Below are 20,695 nucleotides of genomic sequence, written 5' to 3'. Positions count from 1 at the left end.
CACATATACATACAGACATATACACATATATACCCCATGATGAACCCTTTTGACCCCATATAATCTCGAAGGGAGCACAGAGGTAGCTACGCTACATTCTGAACCGCTAACTGTGACATGTGCGTGCGGTCGCTAGGAGTAGGATCCATGACAACTCCACTGGCCTTGTGTGAGACTGACAACCGGCGAGCTGCCACACCGATCGCTACCGTAGCCACCGGTATTGTAGGACTAAGCGCAACAACAAGCGCAGTCTCACGAATAGGACAGGAGACCATTAGAACCCGTACGGCGGCTTCACACTTTGAGCCGCCAGAGGGATACAACTTCAGCAAGCCGGTAACCATTATCTTTTTATCTGACACCGCTGCTAAAATGACTTTTATTTATTGGATCTTTTGTTATATGACTGTACTGCTGGGACGCATGTCCGGAGGTATACAAATCACGTACCCGGGTTAATGATTTTTTGTATATATTGCTATACATTGTTGCAAACCTATTACTGATGTTACGCTGCTATCGCAACTATTCTCTTTTTGATCATATCGTTTTACATATGTATTTGTTACACTTTCTCCTTGTTTTATATATGAGTTTTGAATGGAAATTCCCCAATTCACGTCATTGTGACGTCACACCACTTTGTTTCCCGCCACTTTTGGGTTTAAGTGTTTGGTGATTGTTTGTATATTCACTTTGAGAAAGGCTTGAGTGCAAGCCGAAACGTTAGTCGATTTTTTGATCTAAATAAACACCTTTTGACTTTATAAGTCCTGTGAGTGCGAGCTTCTTCTCCTCTCTACTTAATTTTTGGGCTTTTTTGCACCCAGGCAACTTTGACCTTTAGACGTGGAGTGCCGGCTTCCAGACTACCACATATATATATATATATTCAATAAATCTACCCCTATTTGTGTAAAGCCTACCTGCACCAGATTTCAAATGGTACCCCTCCTCCTCCAGAGAGCCCCTGCATGGAGTAAGCACTAAGTAGAAGCCTCTGCACCGGGGTATCTGACTGTGCCGCGATGGTGTGGCTCTGCCGGTCATTAAACACTGGATCAGGCACACACAGTGTGGTCGCTGTACGGATAGGCTTTAGGGTCATGGCTGAAACAAAAAGGGCAGAGAGCAAGGGATGCAGAGTTACTACATAGAACTAAACACAATCATATAAATCATGTTGTTCTTTGGTTACATTTCAGTAGTATTTAATTGTGCACATGGAAGCTCTGTAAATACTGTAGGAGCAACATACCAATCTCGGGCAGCTCTGACACTGCGTGGGAATCAGGACCATGCTCAGGGAAGTAATACTGCACAAAGCAGTCAGCTTCTCCCCAAACCGTGCTCTGCAGAGGAGTGAGGCCTTTCACATTCTCCACGTGGATCTCAAAAATGTGGTCAGTCACGCCTTCTTGTGGCTTTCCTATCTTAATAGATTAAAGCAAATAAGAAAATATCAGAAGAAATGCTCTGAACATGACCTTTTTCCTTTCTGAGCATACTAACATACAGTAATATTATTATACACAAAGCTGTACATAGAACTGCTCAAGCACAGCCATTCAACTTGACTTAAAAATATGAATTTTAAAGGAGAAGGAAAGGTTAAAACCGAGTAAGCTTTATCAGAAAAGGTCCACCTAAATATACCATTAAACCCCAATAGTAATGCTGCTCCAAGTCCTCTGTCAGAAGAAACACCACATTTCTTTCCTTCTATTGTGTACTCATGGGCTTCTGTATCAGACTTCCTGTTTTCAGCTTAAACCTCCAGGGCTAGGGCTTGAGCATGCTCAGTTTGCTCCTCTTCCCCCCACCCCTCTGCTTTAATCTGAGCCCAGAGCTATGAGCAAGCAGGGAGAGACTAGTGCAGGAAGTGATGTCACACCAAACTAATACTGCAGCTGCTATCCTAAACAAACAGAGAGCTTCTAGAGCTTTTTACTCAGGTATGGTAAAGGATTCTACAGAATAAATACAGTGTTATAGCTTGCACTATTGCAGCTAATCTATTGGCAATAAAATGCCTCCGTAGCTTTCCTTCTCCTTGAATGAAGAACAATGAAGATCAGCTGGATGAAGGAAGGATGAGGGTTGTGTATATGTGGTTTACCTGTGAGGAAGACAATGGTGGATCTAGGAAATGTGCAGGTCTTAGCATTGCAGTTTGATTTGTCCCTTCCTCATTTTTTAATCTCTGCAGAGTCACCACTTGATCCCCTGACCCCATGGCTAGTAAAACTTTGAGTTTGCCTCGGTCACGCCCGCTGAACATGTCGATGATCGGAACGTAGCTGTCTACGGCTACTACGGGATACTGTGCTTGGAGCAGGAGTCGGGTAATCTTTGCGTTACTATAAGAAACAAAATCAGATTGTGACATGTATAAAGTATTTGTTTATTTTTTTTCTAGGGAAACAAGAGTTACATACAACAGATTCTGTGATATTTGTACCATTTTATTTTTAGGAAAAACTGGCTTGGCATTGGAGGATGATGGGCATGACATTTTTATACAAACCGTAAAACAAGGCAACAGCATTAGATGTTGTCGATCACTACCTGAATGACATGTAGAATTGGTGAAGAGGGAGCTTGACTAATCCCAGCAGCTGGTCTTGCCCTGGACTGGCCACTCTGTTCCAGATCTCAATAATCATCACGTTGTTCTTCATTCTCTCCAGTAGCCGTCCAGTCAGAGTGACAGGGGCCACCTGTTAACAGACAAGCCAATGAGATAAAAAGCCTGTATAAATGGAGGACAACAAGGCAATGATTTGGAGGAATTTCATCTTGCACAAAATGTAGGTGACTTTTCTTGCTAATGCAGAATTCATGCTCCTCTTGAAGGGAATGTAAAGGCAAAAATATAAAATCCAATTTTTACTTTCTTTAATGATAAAGAAATCTATCTCCAATTTACTTTAATTAAAAAATGTCTACCGTTTTTATGAGAAACCTGACTATGCAGTGAAATTCCCCCTTCGTTGTACTTGCTCCGACAACTGCAGATAGGAAACTTCAAACGGTCCCTAACTGCTCTGCAGGGAAACAATCATACCTTCACCTTACTTCCCTGACCTCAAGCAGCTTTGTTTGTTTCCCTGTAAAGCATTTGGTGACTGTGTAGAGATTTGTATCCGCAGACCCAGTGCAGTCTGTATATTCTGATTATTAATCCGTCTTGCTGTATTGGCTTCTATGTCAGAAATTATTTGACTTGTGCCATTTTGATAATTTAGGACTATCCCTAAGCTTAAACTCCCAGCGGAAGCCCAGACCACACTGAGCATGTGCACAGTCTTGGTCTTGCAAAGATGTTTAACAAAGTTACAAGATGACAGTCCCCTGCGACCAACTTTGAAAACATAAATAATTTTTTTGATTAGGCTTCTAGTGCAGTAAGTTCATGTTTATGTTTAGTATACAAAATACAGCATTTATAGCCTTATTCTATTTTAGACTTTAGTTCCCCTTTAAAGGACATGTAAAGCCTAAATTTTCCTACCATGTATATAAGTTAGGCACTTCTCACATCTTTCCTAAGCAGAAGAATATCAGAGCAGCCTCTTTCTTTCTCCTGACAACTTCCTTGACTACTTGCTGGTCAGACTGGTGGGAAACTGACCAGCAGGTGGCGCTGTTGTAACAAAATTCATTCATATTAACAGTACATGTATCCCTAAATATCTTGGAATTAAAACAAAATAAATAATGAATGTATATTGCAAAAGTGCTTAGAATAGCCCCCTCATCAATTTTATATTCATTTATTTTAAAGGTTTAATTATCCTTTAAGGAGATGTGAGATACCCCACTTACCCTAAGAGAAGTTGAAAGAGCTGTGCCATATCTCACACACAGAAAAAGGAAAATTGTAGCTCATCCCGCTTCCCTTACACAAAATAAGGGGGAACAATATCTTACCTGCGAGAAGTTATATTGGGGCTGTGAGCTTCCCCACACCACAGAAGATCTGGTAGCTTCCTGGCTAGAGAAGAGCTTGCAATTCAAATAGGAGTTGCAAATTCCTGAACAGTCACTGCCAGCAGTTATTAAACCTTTCCCTTCAGGCACCATAAGCACAACATGTAGTAATAAGCCGTCCTCCTCTGTGGTCTGCTGTAGGTCCTGGGGAACTGACACTTTGAGTCCTTCATTTCCAGTATGAAGGGGAACACTCTGTTGGAGTGATGATGTTTTCTCTGCTACAGGTCTGAGGTCTGTGTATGATGCAGAATTCTCCAGCTCTGTCCTTGCTTTGCTACTGATGGCAAGGGATACTGGTGCCTGATTTTGTGGCTCCAAAGTCTTCTCGGGAAGATTAAGGACATTTTTATTATTTCCTGCAAGTTCCACAGAAACCTGCCAAACAGAAAGTAATAATACAATTCACTAATAAAACATGACTTGAATAACAAAGGCAGGGATCTCCGTCCTCTTGTATACTTAAAACTTAGCTCTTAATCTTTAATGAAACTGTAATTTGTATTTATTTTTGTAATGATCCTCTGCTTGTTCTATTAATGTATTGTTCTGCAGTACAGTGCTGTGTATAAGTAACAATTTATAAATAAAAATATACATACAAATATTGTATACAGGAAGTTGTCAGGAGAAAGAAAGAGGCTGATGTTCTTCTGCTTAGGAATAAAATTAGAAACCTTTCTCACATCTTTCCTAAGCAGAAGAACATCAGCCTCTTTCTTTCTCCTGACAACTTCCTTGACTACTTGCTGGTCAGACTGGTGGGAAACTGACCAGCAGGTGGCGCTGTTGTAACAAAATTCATTCATATTAACAGTACATGTATCCCTTATTATCTTGGAATTAAAACAAAACAAATAATGAATGTATGTTGCAAAAGTGCTTAGAATAGCCCCCTCATCAATTTTACATTCACTTATTTTAAAGGTTAACTTAGAGTGGGCGGGAAACTGACCAGCAGGTGGCGCTGTTGTAACAAAATCCATTCATATTAACAGTACATGTATCCCATAATATTTTGGAATAAAAACAAAATAAATAATGAATGTACATTGCAAAAGTGCTTAGAATATCCCCTCATATCAATTTTATATGCATTTAGTTTAAAGGTTTACTTATCCTTTAAAGAACTTGGTAACATATATAAATAAATGACAACCAAAGCAAATGTAGTGATGTGCTATATAATATGTACGGCGCTGAAGATCTCACAGACCACTGATCTGCAGCAAACGATTCACCACCGAGGGTAACATTTACAGCAAAAGCTGATCTTTCTTTCATTTAGAACTACACTGTACCTTTAACGGGCCAACTGCTGTGTGATGGTCTTCTATTGTGCAGCTCACTGGTAGGATGCAGGTAAGAGAAAGTCCAGGGGACTGAAGCACATCACGGAGAGGGAGAGAGGCAGAGCCGACTGGGCCAGGCTATGGTTGAAATAAAAAGCTTTTAAACACAGAACACATTATAAAGTCCCCTGCTTTGCAATATTGATGGTAAACTTGGGTCAAAATTCTAGATGAAAAAACTGCAAAATAACCAAAAAGAGGTGCAGGTTGTGATTGTCTCTGAATGAATCAATTGTGTCAGGTTATCAAACCTCTCTCATATAAACAGAGAGTAAATGTGCAACTTCATTATATGAACCTAAAAAGAATTTGCTGTGGGGGGCATTAACTTCTAAATACCCCACTGCAAAGACAGATCAATATTCCAGAGACATAAAAACTAGAATTAGTTGAAGTAAATATGGCTACTGAAATCTGATCAGTTTTATAAACATAAAGAAATTCCCTAAGCAATTGGTTTCAAACCCCAAACATGTTCTCCTGCGATATTTCCCCTCTTTCATGCTGAGCTGTCTTGGTGATGTCACAGAACTGCCATTAAAAAAAATGCTAAAAACGGAGGAATGTTACCTTTTTCTGAGTCCCTTTACGCAGAAAGATCCTGAAACTCAGGTCTGTGTTCCACCATTGCTTTATCATCTGTCCGCTAAACATGACCGGGAATGCAAAGCGTTGCTGGAACTTTACAGCTGAAAGAACAAGCCAGATGTTTAAAGGAAACCTTTAAAATAAGTGAATGTAAGATTGATGAGGGGGCTATTCTAAGCACTTTTGCAATGTACATTCTTTATTTATTTTTAATTCCAAGATATTAAGGGATACATGTGCTGTTAATATGAATGAATTTTGTTACAACAGCGCCACCTGCTGGTCAGTTTCCCACCAGTCTGACCAGCAAGTAGTCAAGGAAGTTGTCAGGAGAAAGAAAGAGGCTGATGTTCTTCTGCTTAGGAATAAAATTAGAAACCTTTCTCACATCTTTCCTAAGCAGAAGAACATCAGCCTCTTTCTTTCTCCTGACAACTTCCTTGACTACTTGCTGGTCAGACTGGTGGGAAACTGACCAGCAGGTGGCGCTGTTGTAACAAAATTCATTCATATTAAAGGACCAGTAACATCAATTTTTTTTTTTTAATAAATTCGTTAGTACAGAACAGAAAAAAAAAACGCAAAGACAAATTAAACTTTTAAATCGCTAAGTCTTTATTAAGAAACAACTTACAGAAACTCCGCTTGCGCTCCTCTTCAGAAAAGGTGACGATACATCATGTGGCACTCGATTTCTCCTCGCTGGCTATCTCCTATAAGGAAGGCAGGGAGGAGAAATCAAGCGCCGCACGATGGATCGCTGGATCACCTTTTCTGAAGAGGAGCACAAGCAGAGTTTTGGTAAGTTATTTCTTAATAAAGAATAAGCGATTTAACACTGAACTGTGCTTCAATATATATTATCATTACAGATCAGATTATACGGAGTTATGTCACACGACAACGTTATTAGAAAGACTAAATTGCCCGTCAAGACTGGAACTCCTTCCAACACATGCAGTGTTATATTATTATAATTATATGGTGAAAAAATTAAGATATTGTAAAACAAATACAAAAGAATTAGATAACTGGGCAGCCATAACATTCCATCTCTGTTAGAGCGGATATACAGTTTCTCTTAGCACAGTATAAATATTAATGTGCAAACAAAACACTGATTCTCTGTATTGGTATATAACATTGACATACGGGTTCCTAGTACAGTATGAGGGTATTTCTTATTATGAGCAGAGAACTTGTGTGCCCAGAACATGCCTGTATTTTTTACATGTGGGTAGGAGCTGCCATATTGTTTCCCATAGACAGAACAGAAACTCCCCTGCTCTCTGCAGGTTGCTAATTATGGCACAGCACTTACATCCACCAACAATCTTGCTTGAAACCAATCGCGTTATCTCTGTTGCTGAGCTGACTTCTCCTGATCTGGACTTCGATGATGCAGGGAATTGAAACTCGACAAAAAATGTCCTGGAAATAAAATTAGAATCATTATAAATTGGTTTTGGACAGTGAGAATTGAGTGCATGTATCTCTGCTTTTCAATGCCAAGCCTTCTGACTATGGTCAGATATAAATCCACAACACCAGGGGGATTATTTATTAAAGTCAGAATTAGGGATGTACCAAATCCACTATTTTGGATTCGGGCGAACCGCCGAATCCTTTGCAAAAGATTCAGCCGAATACCGAACCGAAGCGCATATGCGGTATTTTTTACTTCCTTGTTTTGTGACAAAAAGTCACGTGATTTCCCTCTCAGCCTCTAATTTGCGTATGCAAATTAGGATTTGAATTCAGTTCAAGAAGGATTCGTCCTAATCCGAGAACTGCTGAAAAAGCACGAATTCCAAACCGAATCCTGGATTCGGTGCATCCCTAGTCTGAATGCCAAAAACTTGAACAATTTAAATTTTCTTTACTATAAAATCTGAATTTTTAGTGGAAAAAAAAAGGAAACCTCACATTTTTTTGTGATTTCATATACCCTGAGGATGGAAAAAGTCGGAATCCGAAAATCCGGCATCTCAGACCTTCCGAGGTTGTATATAAAAGTCAATGGGAGAAGTTCTGAAGATATCCTGATCTGCGTAGGGTTTCGTGCAAAAATCCAAAGATTTTGTGGATTTTGGGCAAAAATCTGAAAACTTCATACGATTACCACCATTTTTTTTTGGATATTTATTTCTCGCACTAGAATTTTTCAGGAAAATGTATTAATAAATAAGGGGAAATAACCAGTGTGGATTTGGCCGGAGACAATGAGATCAATTCGGATTTTGATAGATAACCCCCCCAGGAATACAGACTTACTGTTTGGCAGGGTGCACTGGCCGTGGGGGTCTCCCCCTGCTGCTTGTCTTGCTTGGTGTGACTGGAGCAGTGTCCAGAGGAATCCTCAAAGACTCCACAACGACATGTGCAACGTGTATTTCATCCAGCAGTCTCACCTGGTCCATGCTTAGACTCATGCCTTCAAATTTTGAAGCAGATGTTAAGGATTTCTCTGATGTTCTTTAAAAAAATAAAAATAAATAAATAAAAGTTGATTGTGTAGAGGTGAAAATACAAAACAGTATTTTTCAAAAAAAGGATAGCAGTAAAACCCCACACTCTCCAACTATTTCCCAAAATTATTGTAATTAGTATTAGTGCATTGATTATTTATAAAGTGTAATGTGCCAATGCAATCAAATGTTGTGCTAGATCTCCAAATCAATTCTGTGCCATCGCATTAAAGGAGAAGGAAAGGCTAAAAGTAAGTAAGCTTTATCAGAAAGGTCTATATAAATACACCAGTAAACCTTCAAAGTAATGCTGCTCTGAGTCCTCTGCCAAAAGAAACAGCACATTTCTTTCCTTCTATTGTGTACTCATGGGCTTCTGTATCAGACTTCCTGTTTTCAGCTTAAACCTCCAGGGCTAGGGCTTGAGCATGCTCAGTTTGCTCCTCTCTCCCCTCACTGCTGTAATCTAAACCCAGAGCTATGAGTGAGCAGGGAGAGGCTCAGGAAGGAAGTGATGTCACAACAAGCTAATGTGGCAGCTGCTATCCTAAACAAACAGAGCTTCTAGAGCCATTTACTCAGGTACGGTAAAGCATTCTGCAGAATAAATATAGTGTTATAGCACTATTGTGGCTAATCTATTGGTAATAAACTGCTTTAATAGCTTTCCTTCTCCTTTAATCAACTAATCAATGAATTGAACTATAATTAATCCACTACTCCATATTAATCAATAATAAAAAATTAATTCATTATTTGAGTGCTTGAGCTGAATTCAAATACAATTATTCCACTACGCCAGTAGATGAATAATACGAATAAATGAATGAATTAAAGTGCCTGTGCTTAATAAATATGTTAAACAAGTGAGTTCATTAACTTGTAAACACAAAAACCAGCATTTATGAAATTTAGATGAGAAAGGTAAAATAGTACAGAGGTGGAGCTGTCCCAAAGACTCCTGTCTGGTTGATTTTCGAGGGAGAAAACAGGACACTAAGGACTGTGGTCAAGTTATTTACCTTTTTATCTCAGTTAGAGACTAGCTTTCATAAAAAAACACAAATCTCCAGTACCTTAGGGGCCCATTCATTAAGTTTGAGTGAAGAAACAGAAGAAAAAAAACTTAGAATTTCGAAGTGTTTTTTTGGCTACTTCGACCTCGAATCGAACTAAAAATCGTTCGACTATTCGACCCCCTAGTTCGCCACCTAAAAGCTACCGAGCTCAATGTTAGCCTATGGGGAAGGTCCCCATCGACTTGCCTAACTTTTTTGGTCTAAGGATAATCCTTCGATCATTGGATTAAAATCCTTCGAATCGTTTGATTCGAAGGATTTAATCGAACGATTATTCCTTCGATCGTCCGTTCAAAGTATTTGCGCAAAATCCTTCGACTTCGATATTCGAAGTCGAAGGATTTTCATTCCCCAGTCGAATATCGAGGGTTAATTAACCCTCGATATTCGACCCTTGATGAATTTGCCCCTTAGAGTAAAAGAAGACTCAAAGAAAATAAATGCAGTACTAAATTATAGGCTCAGATCCTTATGTGACTTAGCGTATCCAGTAGAGATGCACAGAATCCACTGTTTTGGATTGGGCCCGAACCCCCCAAATCCTTTGTGAAAGATTTGGCCGAATACCAAACCAAATCCTAATTTGCATATGCAAATTAGGGATGGGAAGGGAAAAACATTTTTTACTTCCTTGTTTTGTGACAAAAAGTCACGCAATTTCCCTCCCGCCCCTAATGTGCATATGCAAATTGGGATTCAAGTTCGACCAGGCAGAAGGATTCGGGCCGAATCCTGCTGAAAAAGGCAGTATCCCGAAACGAATCCTGGATTTGGTGCATCCCTAGTATCCAGTAACTGAAAATAAGAATATCTTAAAATCATTATAAAAACAACACAAAACGAAGGTAACACTGCAGTGCTCATATAGCAAACTGGTGCTGCAGTATGTGCAAATTTGAAAATAATCACCTTTTTTAACCCACATTTGCTAAAAACTGGGGAATGCAGTTTTACTAACATTTCCCCGACTATCAGAAAGTGGTTTATCAATTGTAACATATGTAGCACATGTAGCACATGTAGCACATGTAGAAAGTGAATAAAGCAGTAACGTGAAATCCAAACTTACCGAGAATCCCGCAATGAATTTTTCCCTTTTGTTTGTTTGGCATCTTCTTTATCTGCAGACTGGTCCTGAGGAAACCCTCGATCTCGGGCAGTTTTGATTTTCTTATTTTGTGATTTGGCATTTTCATCATCGCTCATTAAATCGCTGCTGTCCGACTTTTTCACAAAATACAAAAACAAAACCATTATTTGCAGGAATTATTAATAGACAGAACTGTAATATCAGTTGAAATGTTTGTACATTAGCATTTAACAATATCCCCTTTTCATTATAAAAAAGGCTCAACATACCAACTATTATTTAAAAAATAAAATTCAATAAATACAGGGTTACTGGAGTCTGAAAATTTGCAAATACTTTGTACGCATGTATAGATTATATTTGCCTGACCAGTAACTTAATACTTGGCAGGAACAGGCTTATGTTATACAGGTCTGGGACCTGTTATCCAGAATGCTCGGGAGCTGGATTTTTCCGGATAACAGATCTTTCCAAAATTTGGGTTTTCATGCCTTAAGTCTACTAGAAATTCATGTAAACACTAAATAAACCCAATAGGCTGGTTTTGCTTCCAATAAGGATTAATTATCTTAGTTGGGATCAAATACAAGCGACTGTTTTATTATTACACAGAAAAAGGAAATCATTTTTAAAAATTTGGATTATTTGGATAAAATGGAGTCTATGGAAGACAGCCATTCCGTAATTCAGAGCATTCTGGATATCGGGTTTCCGGATAAGGGATCCTATACCTGTATAAGGAAAGTATTTATCCAACATGTGTGCAGATATACATGACCGATCTTACCGATTAGATATCTCTTTACTGACCCATTAAAACTCATGTATTATATAACATGACACTATTCACAGTATTATAAAATATGAGAATGCTATAATTCACCTCAAAGTTCCCTGACCTGCACAACTCAGCCTGCAGCCTTGTGCCTTTATATGGTCACAGAACAACCCCTCAGTGGCTTCTAATATCCCTATCATTTACAGTAGGGGGTACATTATCCCTTATAATACATGAGTGATACTCAGAGTTCCCTGTATAACTCAGCCTGCAGCCTTGTGCCTTTATATGGTCACAGAACAACCCCTCAGTGACTTCTAATATCCTTATCATTTACAGTAGGGGGTACATTATCCCTTATAATACATGAGTGATACTCAGAGTTCCCTGTATAACTCAGCCTGCAGCCTTGTGCCTTTATATGGTCACAGAACAACCCCTCAGTGACTTCTAATATCCTTATCATTTACAGTAGGGGTACATTATCCCTTATAATACATGAGTGATACTCAGAGTTCCCTGTATAACTCAGCCTGCAGCCTTGTGCCTTTATATGGTCACAGAACAACCCCTCAGTGACTTCTAATATCCTTATCATTTACAGTAGGCGGTACATTATCCCTTATAATACATGAGTGATACTCAGAGTTCCCTGTATAACTCAGCCTGCAGCCTTGTGTCTTTATATGGTCACAGAACAACCCCTCAGTGACTTCTAATATCCTTATCATTTACAGTAGGGGGTACATTATCCCTTATAATACATGAGTGATACTCAGAGTTCCCTGTATAACTCAGCCTGCAGCCTTGTGCCTTTACATGGTCACAGAACTTATCACTGGCAAGAGCTGCCTGACCCAACAGTTTATAAATAGGGGAATGCAAATGTGTTGACCAGACTACCACTGCTCACAAGCAATTTATATCTCACTACATGCTACTGAAAAGCAACATATATTGTTCTGTAAACTGTTTATTGTGAAGCTCAAAGACCTATGTGGTGTGACAGGATATAAAATACAAAACGTGCACCCTGCTGCAATTAGTAAATGAGCCCTCTGGAATCTAAAAAAACACAACAGGATGATATACGATTGGATAAAAAAAAAAAAACCCTTACAGGTGCTTTATAGAAAAGATTCTCCAGCAGGCTCTGGTCATACAGTGGATCATTTAATTCACTTTCATTGTAGAAATCACTTCCAGACATGGATTCTGGAGGTGACCCAGTCCCATCCCAGTAACGTCCAGGTGATAAAACAGAGCTAGGTAGAAGTGAGAAGGAAAAGCAGGATAAAGGTTTAGTAATAATCCCTGTACACCATCTAGGACTCCTGATGACTGCTGTGTATGCATATTTATATGTAGAGTGTTACACATGGTAAACAAATAAGATTACAATCTGCAATGAAGAACGATTGAAATTCCTTTTGTGTACAGGTTTGCAGAATTCATTGGCCCTGTAAAAATAACAACAATGTACATCTCCATTGGAAACAACTGAAAATCGCCGGTGGTAAAACCATTGCATCGCTTCATTCTTCTGAAGACTTTGTGATATGTAGGTTTTACCACTAGTGATTTCAGTTATTTCCATTGGAGACGCATTTTTGGGAGATTTGTTGCCCAGGGTCATGCACAAATAATTGCGGTCAACAAATCTCCCCGTCGGCCAGTGCCCTAAACTACAGCCTTTGAGCAGCTCATTCTTAGAGGGCTTCTCAGTTCACTGGTAATTACTCCTCTACTTGTCAGAACCAGGAAGTTCCAAAATTAAACTGGCTTCATTATTTCCTTTAGTTCCAGAAATAAAACACACAAAAAATACTTCTTTATTAAAACAATGACACACGTCCTATTCATTGGTGTTGAAATTAGGTTTATGCTGTCCCTTTAAAGTATCCAAATATCTGGGAACCATAAAGCAGGAGACACAAAGCCACATGCTGCTCCTACATGATGTCTGATAATAATCATCACACAGATATAGAAGCAGCTTAAGCTCTAGATGTGATAGTGACACATTCTAATAAATGGAATCCTACCTGCCAAGGAGCAGCTCTATCGCTTTGGCATCACTGGGTGTCTCCGTATCAGCAATGAAACTGTCTTCAGCTTGGAGCAGAATATCCCTACTGTGGGGAAATTGTCGACGGTTTAGCAGATTCTGCATTAATGTGGAAGACTGAACCTCAGAAGCGGCCCTACAAGATAAGGGATACGGTCATGGGAAAAAATGTTTTTTTTCAAATGCTGCTCCAGCAGAATTCTGCACTGGAAACAGTTTCTCAAAAGAGCAAGAGATTTTTTTTATATTTAATTTTGAAATCTGACATGGGGCTAGACATACTGTCAGTTTCCCAGCTGCCCCCAGCCATGTGACTTGTGCTCTGATAAACTTCAGTCACTCTTTACTGCTGTACTGCAAGTTGAGTGATATCACCCCCTCCATCCCTCCCCAGCAGCCTAACAACAGAACAATGGCAAGATAACCAGATAACAGCTCCCTAACACAAGATAACAGCTGCCTGGTAGATCTAAGAACAACACTCAATAGTAAAATCCAGGTCCCACTGAGACACATACAGTTACATTGAGTAGGAAAAACAGCAGCCTGCCAGAAAGCAGTTCCATCCTAAAGTGCTGGCTCTTTCTGGAAGCACATGACCAGGCAAAATTACCTGAAATGCAACTACACACCAATATTACAACTACAAAAATACACAGGAATTAATTTTATTGTAGAGTGAATTCGTTGCTGTGTAAACAGTGTAATTTAGAAACTACAACATAAAAATCATGGCAGAATCCCTTAAAGATCCCTTTTGATCCTCCACCCTGTATATTCCTAACCACGTTAAATTTACAAGGCAGTTTTAAGGTTTATCATTATTTCTTTTTGTCAGGTTATTAGCTTATGGGACAATTTACTGGCGATTAAAACACATATGTAAATAACAAAGAGCAGACTACATCCACCTTCAGCCCCATAGGTATGACTAATCTGTGTTAACAAGCATGTCCCGCCCATCTTTCTTACCTGGCTTGTGATAAGCTGTAATTAATAAGTGCAGGGGGTAGCATTATAGCTGGGTCACGGACTAGGTCGGGACTGGATTTCAAAGCAGAAACAACCATGGCATCCCTCAGCTTGCTTCCTTGATCCAGCAGTGCTACGAGAGATAATAGTAATACAGATTTAAAATGTAACTGCTACCTGCAAGCTTAAATCACCGTTTATGCTGAACTGAGTACAGAGCAACGTCTATGTTTGCTTGCTTTTACAGTATCCTTTTGTGCATACCATTTCCAAACTTATGGGTAAGTTACTGCTTTGTACAATGGAATACACATGCTGGCAATGTTTGTGTAGGCCATAAAAAATAAATAAACAAGCTGAAATACTTTTGGCATTCAAATTCAAAATCATGTGAACATTATTTGGAAGGCTGGTAATGCAGAACTGTGCAATTTACTGCACTCTGTCCCATTCTCACCTGACAGTAAGTCTTTGGTTGCAGGCCCAGAGGTAACTGTTGATGCATCCTTCCCTGCAGTTCCTTCCGAACAGATCTGTTTGCTGGAATGAACCCCCATATTACCTTGCTCTCTGTTCACATGCTCTTGAGACCCTTTGTAGGAGTTTTGGCCAGGGTCTACATTTTCTTGGAAGTATAAATGATCTCTGCCCCTAAAAAACAGACTGAATTTCAATCTAACCCCATGCAGCTGCAGGGAAGTAATTCAACAGATATTATATTATAACACATACAAGAGGAGACGTGAAGTAGCAGGAGAAATTACCAGAATGGTGCTACAAACAGCCTGCAGGATTTAGAAACACAAAGCTCTTTTAGATGAAGTTAATACATGTGCAGTTTGTGCTTGAAGTGGATTCCTTAACTTATGTATGTTAAAGGGGAACTATTGTGAAAATGAAGATTTTATAAAAGCTTCATCGTATTGAAATAAGAAACTTTCTAAATACAATCAATTAAATGTTCTGTAATGTTTCTGAAAAAATCAAGTTTATTTTCACTATTCCTCTCTCAGCATCTGTTTCTCTTCATTCTCTCTTCATGCAGCAGTTGGGTGTCAGATATTCACTGACAGTTAGATCCAATATATCTTATAGGGGGGCTCCTTTCCTAGCAGATGTATTAGAGCTCACTCAAATAACGGATTCCAGTACAAACAAAATAACTGCATACAAAAACCTAAAAAAATAGAGCTGGCGCCTTTCCGACACCCCAAAGGTCATCAGCCTATGATTAAGTGTCCCGTGGGGACACAAAAAGCGTTAGGCAATTATTTTTTTTATACAAGATGTAAAAGATTTTTGTACTACTTTACTAATATTTTGAGACTCCTGGATTCTACTTAATTCATTAATATTTTTGGGGTGTCGGAATGGTGCCAGCTCTATTTTTTAGGTTTTTATACGTATTTCCTCCCCTGCTGAGGGTTTGGAGCATGAGCATGAACACCCAGACCCCTTGTGGAAAGCGGTAAGCTTGTCCTTATATTTCAAAAAGTCCATGCTTTCTATGATTTTCTATTATATAACAAAATAACTGCCTTTTGCACAAATTCTGCATGTAGAGCGACATGATGTCTGGGGATTTTAATAGAGTGAGCGCTAATACATCGTCTAGGCAAAAGGAAGCCCCCCCTATAAGATATATTGAATCATTCATCTGACACCCAACTGCTACATGAACACAGGAGAAACAGATGCTGAGAGAGGAATAGTGAAAATAAACTTTATTTCAGAAACACTACAGAATTTCAATTAATTGCATTTAAAAAAAAAAAAAAAATACTTATTTCTGTATGAAGAAGCTCATATAAAATTTTAATTTTTGCAAAAGTTCTCCTTTTAGTACTGACATTTCTAATACATTTCCTCATATGTAATGAAAAGCACTAAGTTTTCCCAGGAGCAGAGACCAATACATTCTACCTGTGGATTGGTTGCTATGGGTTACTGCTCTTAGGCAAGCTTATTGCATTCCATTATATCCCATATTCGTCTAAACAGCCCCTTGACATGCCCAGGTGGTCACAATGGTTAAAAAAGGCCAAACTTCCCTTCCAAATCATGTATGGCCAGTATCCAGATCACTTCAATGCAAGGCTGCACCAAAAGCAACAAGAAACTCCTAAGCACTATTTTAAAAAAACCACTGGACTTTTTAATATTTTTTCACAACTAATATTTATTTATGTATGTGAAAATCATGAAATATCTATGAATGAGGATTCATTGTGACTGTGTTGCCTTCACAGAATTGTGTTACCTGGGTGTAGTGACCCTGCTGCTGCTGCTCTCAGACTCCCTCCTGTCTGCGGAGCTCAATCTGATTGGCTGTGGTGGATCATTCAGGGCAGTGGGGTGGCTAGTCAGAGCTTTTCCGTAGGATTCTGATCGAGACGCGGCATGGTCAAAACTGATATCTGTATTATGGGCAGAGCTGCTGCTATCATAGGTCTCAGACAGGGGTTCCAGTTGCACGGACACCTTAAAAGGAAGCAATGTTAGGTTAGAATAAAGTACGAATACATTATAAGCTGCATCTTTCAGTACAAACCGAGACTACCTCCTTAAAGGAATTGTTCAGTATAAAAATAGGGTAAATAGATAGGCTGTGTAAAATAAAAACATTTCTAATATAGTTAGTTAGCAAAAAATGTAATAAGGCTGGAGTAACTGGATGTGTAACATAACAGAACACTTCTTCCTGCTTTACAGCGCTCTTGGTTTCCACTGGTTACCAGGCAGTAACCAATCAGTGACTTGAGGGGGGGGCACATAGTACATAGCTGTTACTTTTGAATCTGAATGCTGAGGATCAATTGCAGACACACTGAACAGTTATGTCCCATGTGGGACCCCTTATAGTCACTGACTAACTCAGAGTTAAGCTCCCATAGACGCTATGATTCTTGTTGGCGAACGACCGATTTTAGCGAAGACCAATCCTTCGAAATTATCGTGCGGTTAGTGGGATTCGAACGATCGTACATCTTACGATTTTTCGGCCAACATCTGTCAGGAAATTGATCGGCCAAGTTAAAAAATCTTTGTCGGTCCCAGTGCAATGTATCTATGTTTGCAGGGCCAAGCAGGCAGCTCCCCTTTGTTTTCCTGGCAAATCGGTAATTTTAGTTGATGGACAATTTGTACGATCTTCCGAGAAAATCGTGGTCTCACGATGAGGATCGGATCTTTTAAAAATCTCAATATCTATGGCCAGCTTTAGAGAGCTGAAAAGCAGGAAGTAGTGTTCTGGCTATTATGTTACACACCCAGTCACTCCAGTCTTTATACATTACATTTTTGGCTAACTAACTATATTAGAAACATTTTTATTTTGCACATACTATCTATGTACTCAGTTTTTATTTTTACACTGAACTGTTCCTTTAACACATTAAAGTTACGTTTTGAAAACCACTGCCCTTGCTGCAAGGCTATGAAAACAAAACGGGCATACCTGCAGTTCTCCAAGTTTCTCGGATGTCGGGGAAACAATTGTGAAGAATCCGCTGATTGGATGTGCCAACGAGAGCTGTGCAATGCCACTGATCTGGGCACGGCCAATAGGAAAGTGATCGAGCTTTGTCATGACCTCAAATACAAGCATGCCCATGTCTGTGGGGAATAAGAGAAGGCAAGATAGATTACTGCTCAGCACCAAATCCAAAGAACTTGCTAGGGGTCGGAAATGAGAAAAGACAAGGGGAGCATTTGGAGCGGGGATAATACCTGTCAGATAGGAGGTGAACTGCTTGGGGCCACATCGGACAGCGTAGCGAGTTGTTGTCTTTAATCCTTTTTGCTCAGTCTGCGAAGAGTCGCGAGGACGAAAAATGGTGCCATTGGATGTCTCTCCCCACCAGCGGAGTCTCACCAGGACAGATAGTGGGGGCTTGGGCACAGTCCACAAGATTTTACTAACTGTCACCTGCAGAAAACTGCGGACCTGGCCTTCTACAAGCGGAGGGAGACTGCTGGATGGGCTAACGTCTGTGACTCCTGACAAATAATTATGAAGGGAAAGCCATTAGCCTTGTGGCTGCACGTGTAGCACTTTCATTCTGAGAACCTTCCCAAAAGAGTGGCTTCCTCCGGGTACCCTGCTTTCCTCCCACACCCCAAATACATACAGCCAGGTTAATAGGCTTCGGATAAAACTGGGTGCACAGATTGTAAGCTCCACTGCAGCAGGGGCTCAAAGAAATGATGTATAATCTTTGCATATGATAAGGAATATGTTGGCGCTACGTAAATCTGAGATACACAAAAGCCAGAGGGTAGAATTTGTCTAATGCCACAACCACTACAAATTAACTGTACTAATCCTAAAAGGAATCTTAACTTGCACGTGCAAATTAGCAAAATAACAGGAAAATCCCGAATCCTAAATATTTATAGCATCAATTGGCAGGGGTACAGTAGCACTCCAACCATAAAGCTGTTGTACATCTCTCCCCAATCCTGACCTTAATCTGTGTCTTGATGAAGGAACTCTCATTACCTCCAGGCAGAATACACGGAAGGTACAAACCCTGGCACCCCTAACACACAACCAGGTACACTGTGGACTACAACCCCCAACATTCCCTGTATGTTAATTAACCAATGTTCTGATCTTCCCCAAGCTGAAGTACATTGGTTACACAACTCCTATCATCTCTGAAAGGGAACCAAGATGTACTGCGGAACTAAAACTCCCAGCATCGGCTGTCAGAAGTACAAATGTTGTCTTCGAGAGATCAAACCTGTCAACAGCCGAAAAAGAGGTACAGCACACCTTACAAATATTCTCCTGTTGGGTAAGCAAAACTCTCAAAATCAAAGACAAAAACCAAGTGCAACCCCAACAACCAGCATCACTTTAATGTCTGCTGTTTCTCTCTTATATCCCCTGCTGCTTACAAACAACTCCCCAAATCCCAGAGAAAATGCCCACTACTCCCTGCAGCTTACACACAACTCCCTAAATCCTTGAGTGAACTCCCAGTAACCCCTGTTGCCTACACACAACTCCCTCAACCCCTGAGTGAACTCCCAGTAACCCCTGTTAGTTACAAACAACTCCCTAAACCCCTGTGTAACCTTTTAGTAACCCCTGTTACTTACACACAACTCCCTAAACCCCTGTGTAACCTTTTAGTAACCCCTGTTACTTACACACAACTCCCTAAACCCCTGTGTAACCTTTTAGTAACCCCTGTTACTTACACACAACTCCCTAAACACCTGTGTAACCTCTCAGTAACCCCTGTTACTTGAACACAACTCCCTAAACCCCGGAGTAACCTCCCAGTAACCCCAGTTACTTACACACAACTCCCTAAACCCCCGAGTGAACTCCCAGTAACCCCAGTAACTTACACACAACTGCCTAAAGCTGAGAGATCTCTAGTTTAGTGACACAGCAGTTGTTGCTACAGAGGAATGTCAGCTATAGATGTGGAAATACAGCGGGTGGGTCTCCCCCTATAACCCCCGGTACCTTTACTTCGACCTTTCCCCGGCCGGGCGCTCTTCACTCTCCGACTCTTCATTCTGCCCCTCTCCCTGGTTTCATGTCAGTTTCCCACTGCCGCCATAAAGAAGCTTCCCTTGGGTTTCCAGGTAACGGAGAGAAAACTTCCTCTTCCGGCAAACTCAACCAATCAAGAGAGAGTGTTCAGCCTCGCGCAATGCGTTCTGGGAAACCGTTCGGTACAATCGTGTGACAGTTGGTGCGTGACGTGAGATTAGAGACGCTGGATCTGTGCGCCTATTGGAACGCATGGGGGGAGGGGAGAGTCCAGTGTAACAACATGAGAACTCAATGACAATACACGCGCAGCCTTACACAGCATTCGTTTTTAGATCAGCTCACTGACCCCCATTTCGAAACTGGGAACAGTCAGAAGAACAAGGCAAATCATTTCAAACCTATTAAAAAGAAACAACGAAGACAAACTGGAAAGTTGCTTGGGATGAGCCCTTTTACTACATGTCCCTGCGGCTGAGAAAACACGGACGCGCTCCACTGAAGTGAATGATACAATGTCACGTGTCCGTTACTAATAAAGTTCATTGACAGCGACCACCTCGACTTCCGGACTGCAATCCCCACAACTCCCCGCGTTATGACCTCACATCCGGTGGGTCCGACTGTCACCTCGGAAACCCCCTTTGGCTGGTGAGCTGTGGCCCCGAGGGGAGGCGCCGCTAGGGTGAGTATGGGGCCCGGGCTGTGTGTGTCAGAGAGGTGCCCGGGAGGCTGCACTGAGAGGAGGGGCTGGCAGGGAGTTGCAGCTGGGAATTGTGGGAGGAGCTGTAA

At 40.4% G+C, this 20,695-nt stretch overlaps 2 protein-coding genes across 2 annotated transcripts in view; one reads left to right on the top strand and one right to left on the bottom strand.

The window, feature by feature from the left end:
* The window catches only part of c2cd3.S (C2 calcium-dependent domain containing 3 S homeolog), a 51,315-nt gene extending 31,225 nt beyond the window's left edge, over positions 1 to 20,090 (bottom strand). Inside the window, exons 1-18 of the mRNA XM_018250436.2 lie at positions 19,874 to 20,090; positions 18,121 to 18,390; positions 17,849 to 18,006; positions 16,652 to 16,872; positions 14,849 to 15,042; positions 14,392 to 14,524; positions 13,397 to 13,555; positions 12,472 to 12,616; positions 10,553 to 10,707; positions 8,211 to 8,411; positions 7,258 to 7,367; positions 5,919 to 6,037; positions 5,298 to 5,426; positions 3,937 to 4,374; positions 2,572 to 2,723; positions 2,123 to 2,363; positions 1,262 to 1,436; positions 930 to 1,113 (exon numbers count right to left, since the gene is read on the bottom strand). Of these exons, the coding sequence (XP_018105925.1) occupies positions 930 to 1,113; positions 1,262 to 1,436; positions 2,123 to 2,363; positions 2,572 to 2,723; positions 3,937 to 4,374; positions 5,298 to 5,426; positions 5,919 to 6,037; positions 7,258 to 7,367; positions 8,211 to 8,411; positions 10,553 to 10,707; positions 12,472 to 12,616; positions 13,397 to 13,555; positions 14,392 to 14,524; positions 14,849 to 15,042; positions 16,652 to 16,872; positions 17,849 to 18,006; positions 18,121 to 18,390; positions 19,874 to 19,925 (3,236 nt within the window). The 5' untranslated portion in view covers positions 19,926 to 20,090. The remainder of the gene's footprint in view (positions 1 to 929; positions 1,114 to 1,261; positions 1,437 to 2,122; positions 2,364 to 2,571; positions 2,724 to 3,936; positions 4,375 to 5,297; positions 5,427 to 5,918; positions 6,038 to 7,257; positions 7,368 to 8,210; positions 8,412 to 10,552; positions 10,708 to 12,471; positions 12,617 to 13,396; positions 13,556 to 14,391; positions 14,525 to 14,848; positions 15,043 to 16,651; positions 16,873 to 17,848; positions 18,007 to 18,120; positions 18,391 to 19,873) is intronic.
* Positions 20,091 to 20,431: 341 nt separating this feature from the next.
* Positions 20,432 to 20,695, top strand: part of ppme1.S (protein phosphatase methylesterase 1 S homeolog) — a 34,766-nt gene continuing 34,502 nt past the window's right edge. Inside the window, exon 1 of the mRNA XM_041584644.1 lies at positions 20,432 to 20,588. The gene's annotated coding sequence lies outside the window, so the exon portion shown is untranslated. The remainder of the gene's footprint in view (positions 20,589 to 20,695) is intronic.

This window comes from Xenopus laevis, chromosome 2S (assembly GCF_017654675.1).
Source record: "Xenopus laevis strain J_2021 chromosome 2S, Xenopus_laevis_v10.1, whole genome shotgun sequence".
Lineage (NCBI taxonomy): Eukaryota > Metazoa > Chordata > Amphibia > Anura > Pipidae > Xenopus > Xenopus laevis.
The sequence above is the reverse complement of the archived record's forward strand: the minus strand, read 5'-3'. Positions and strand labels throughout refer to the sequence as shown.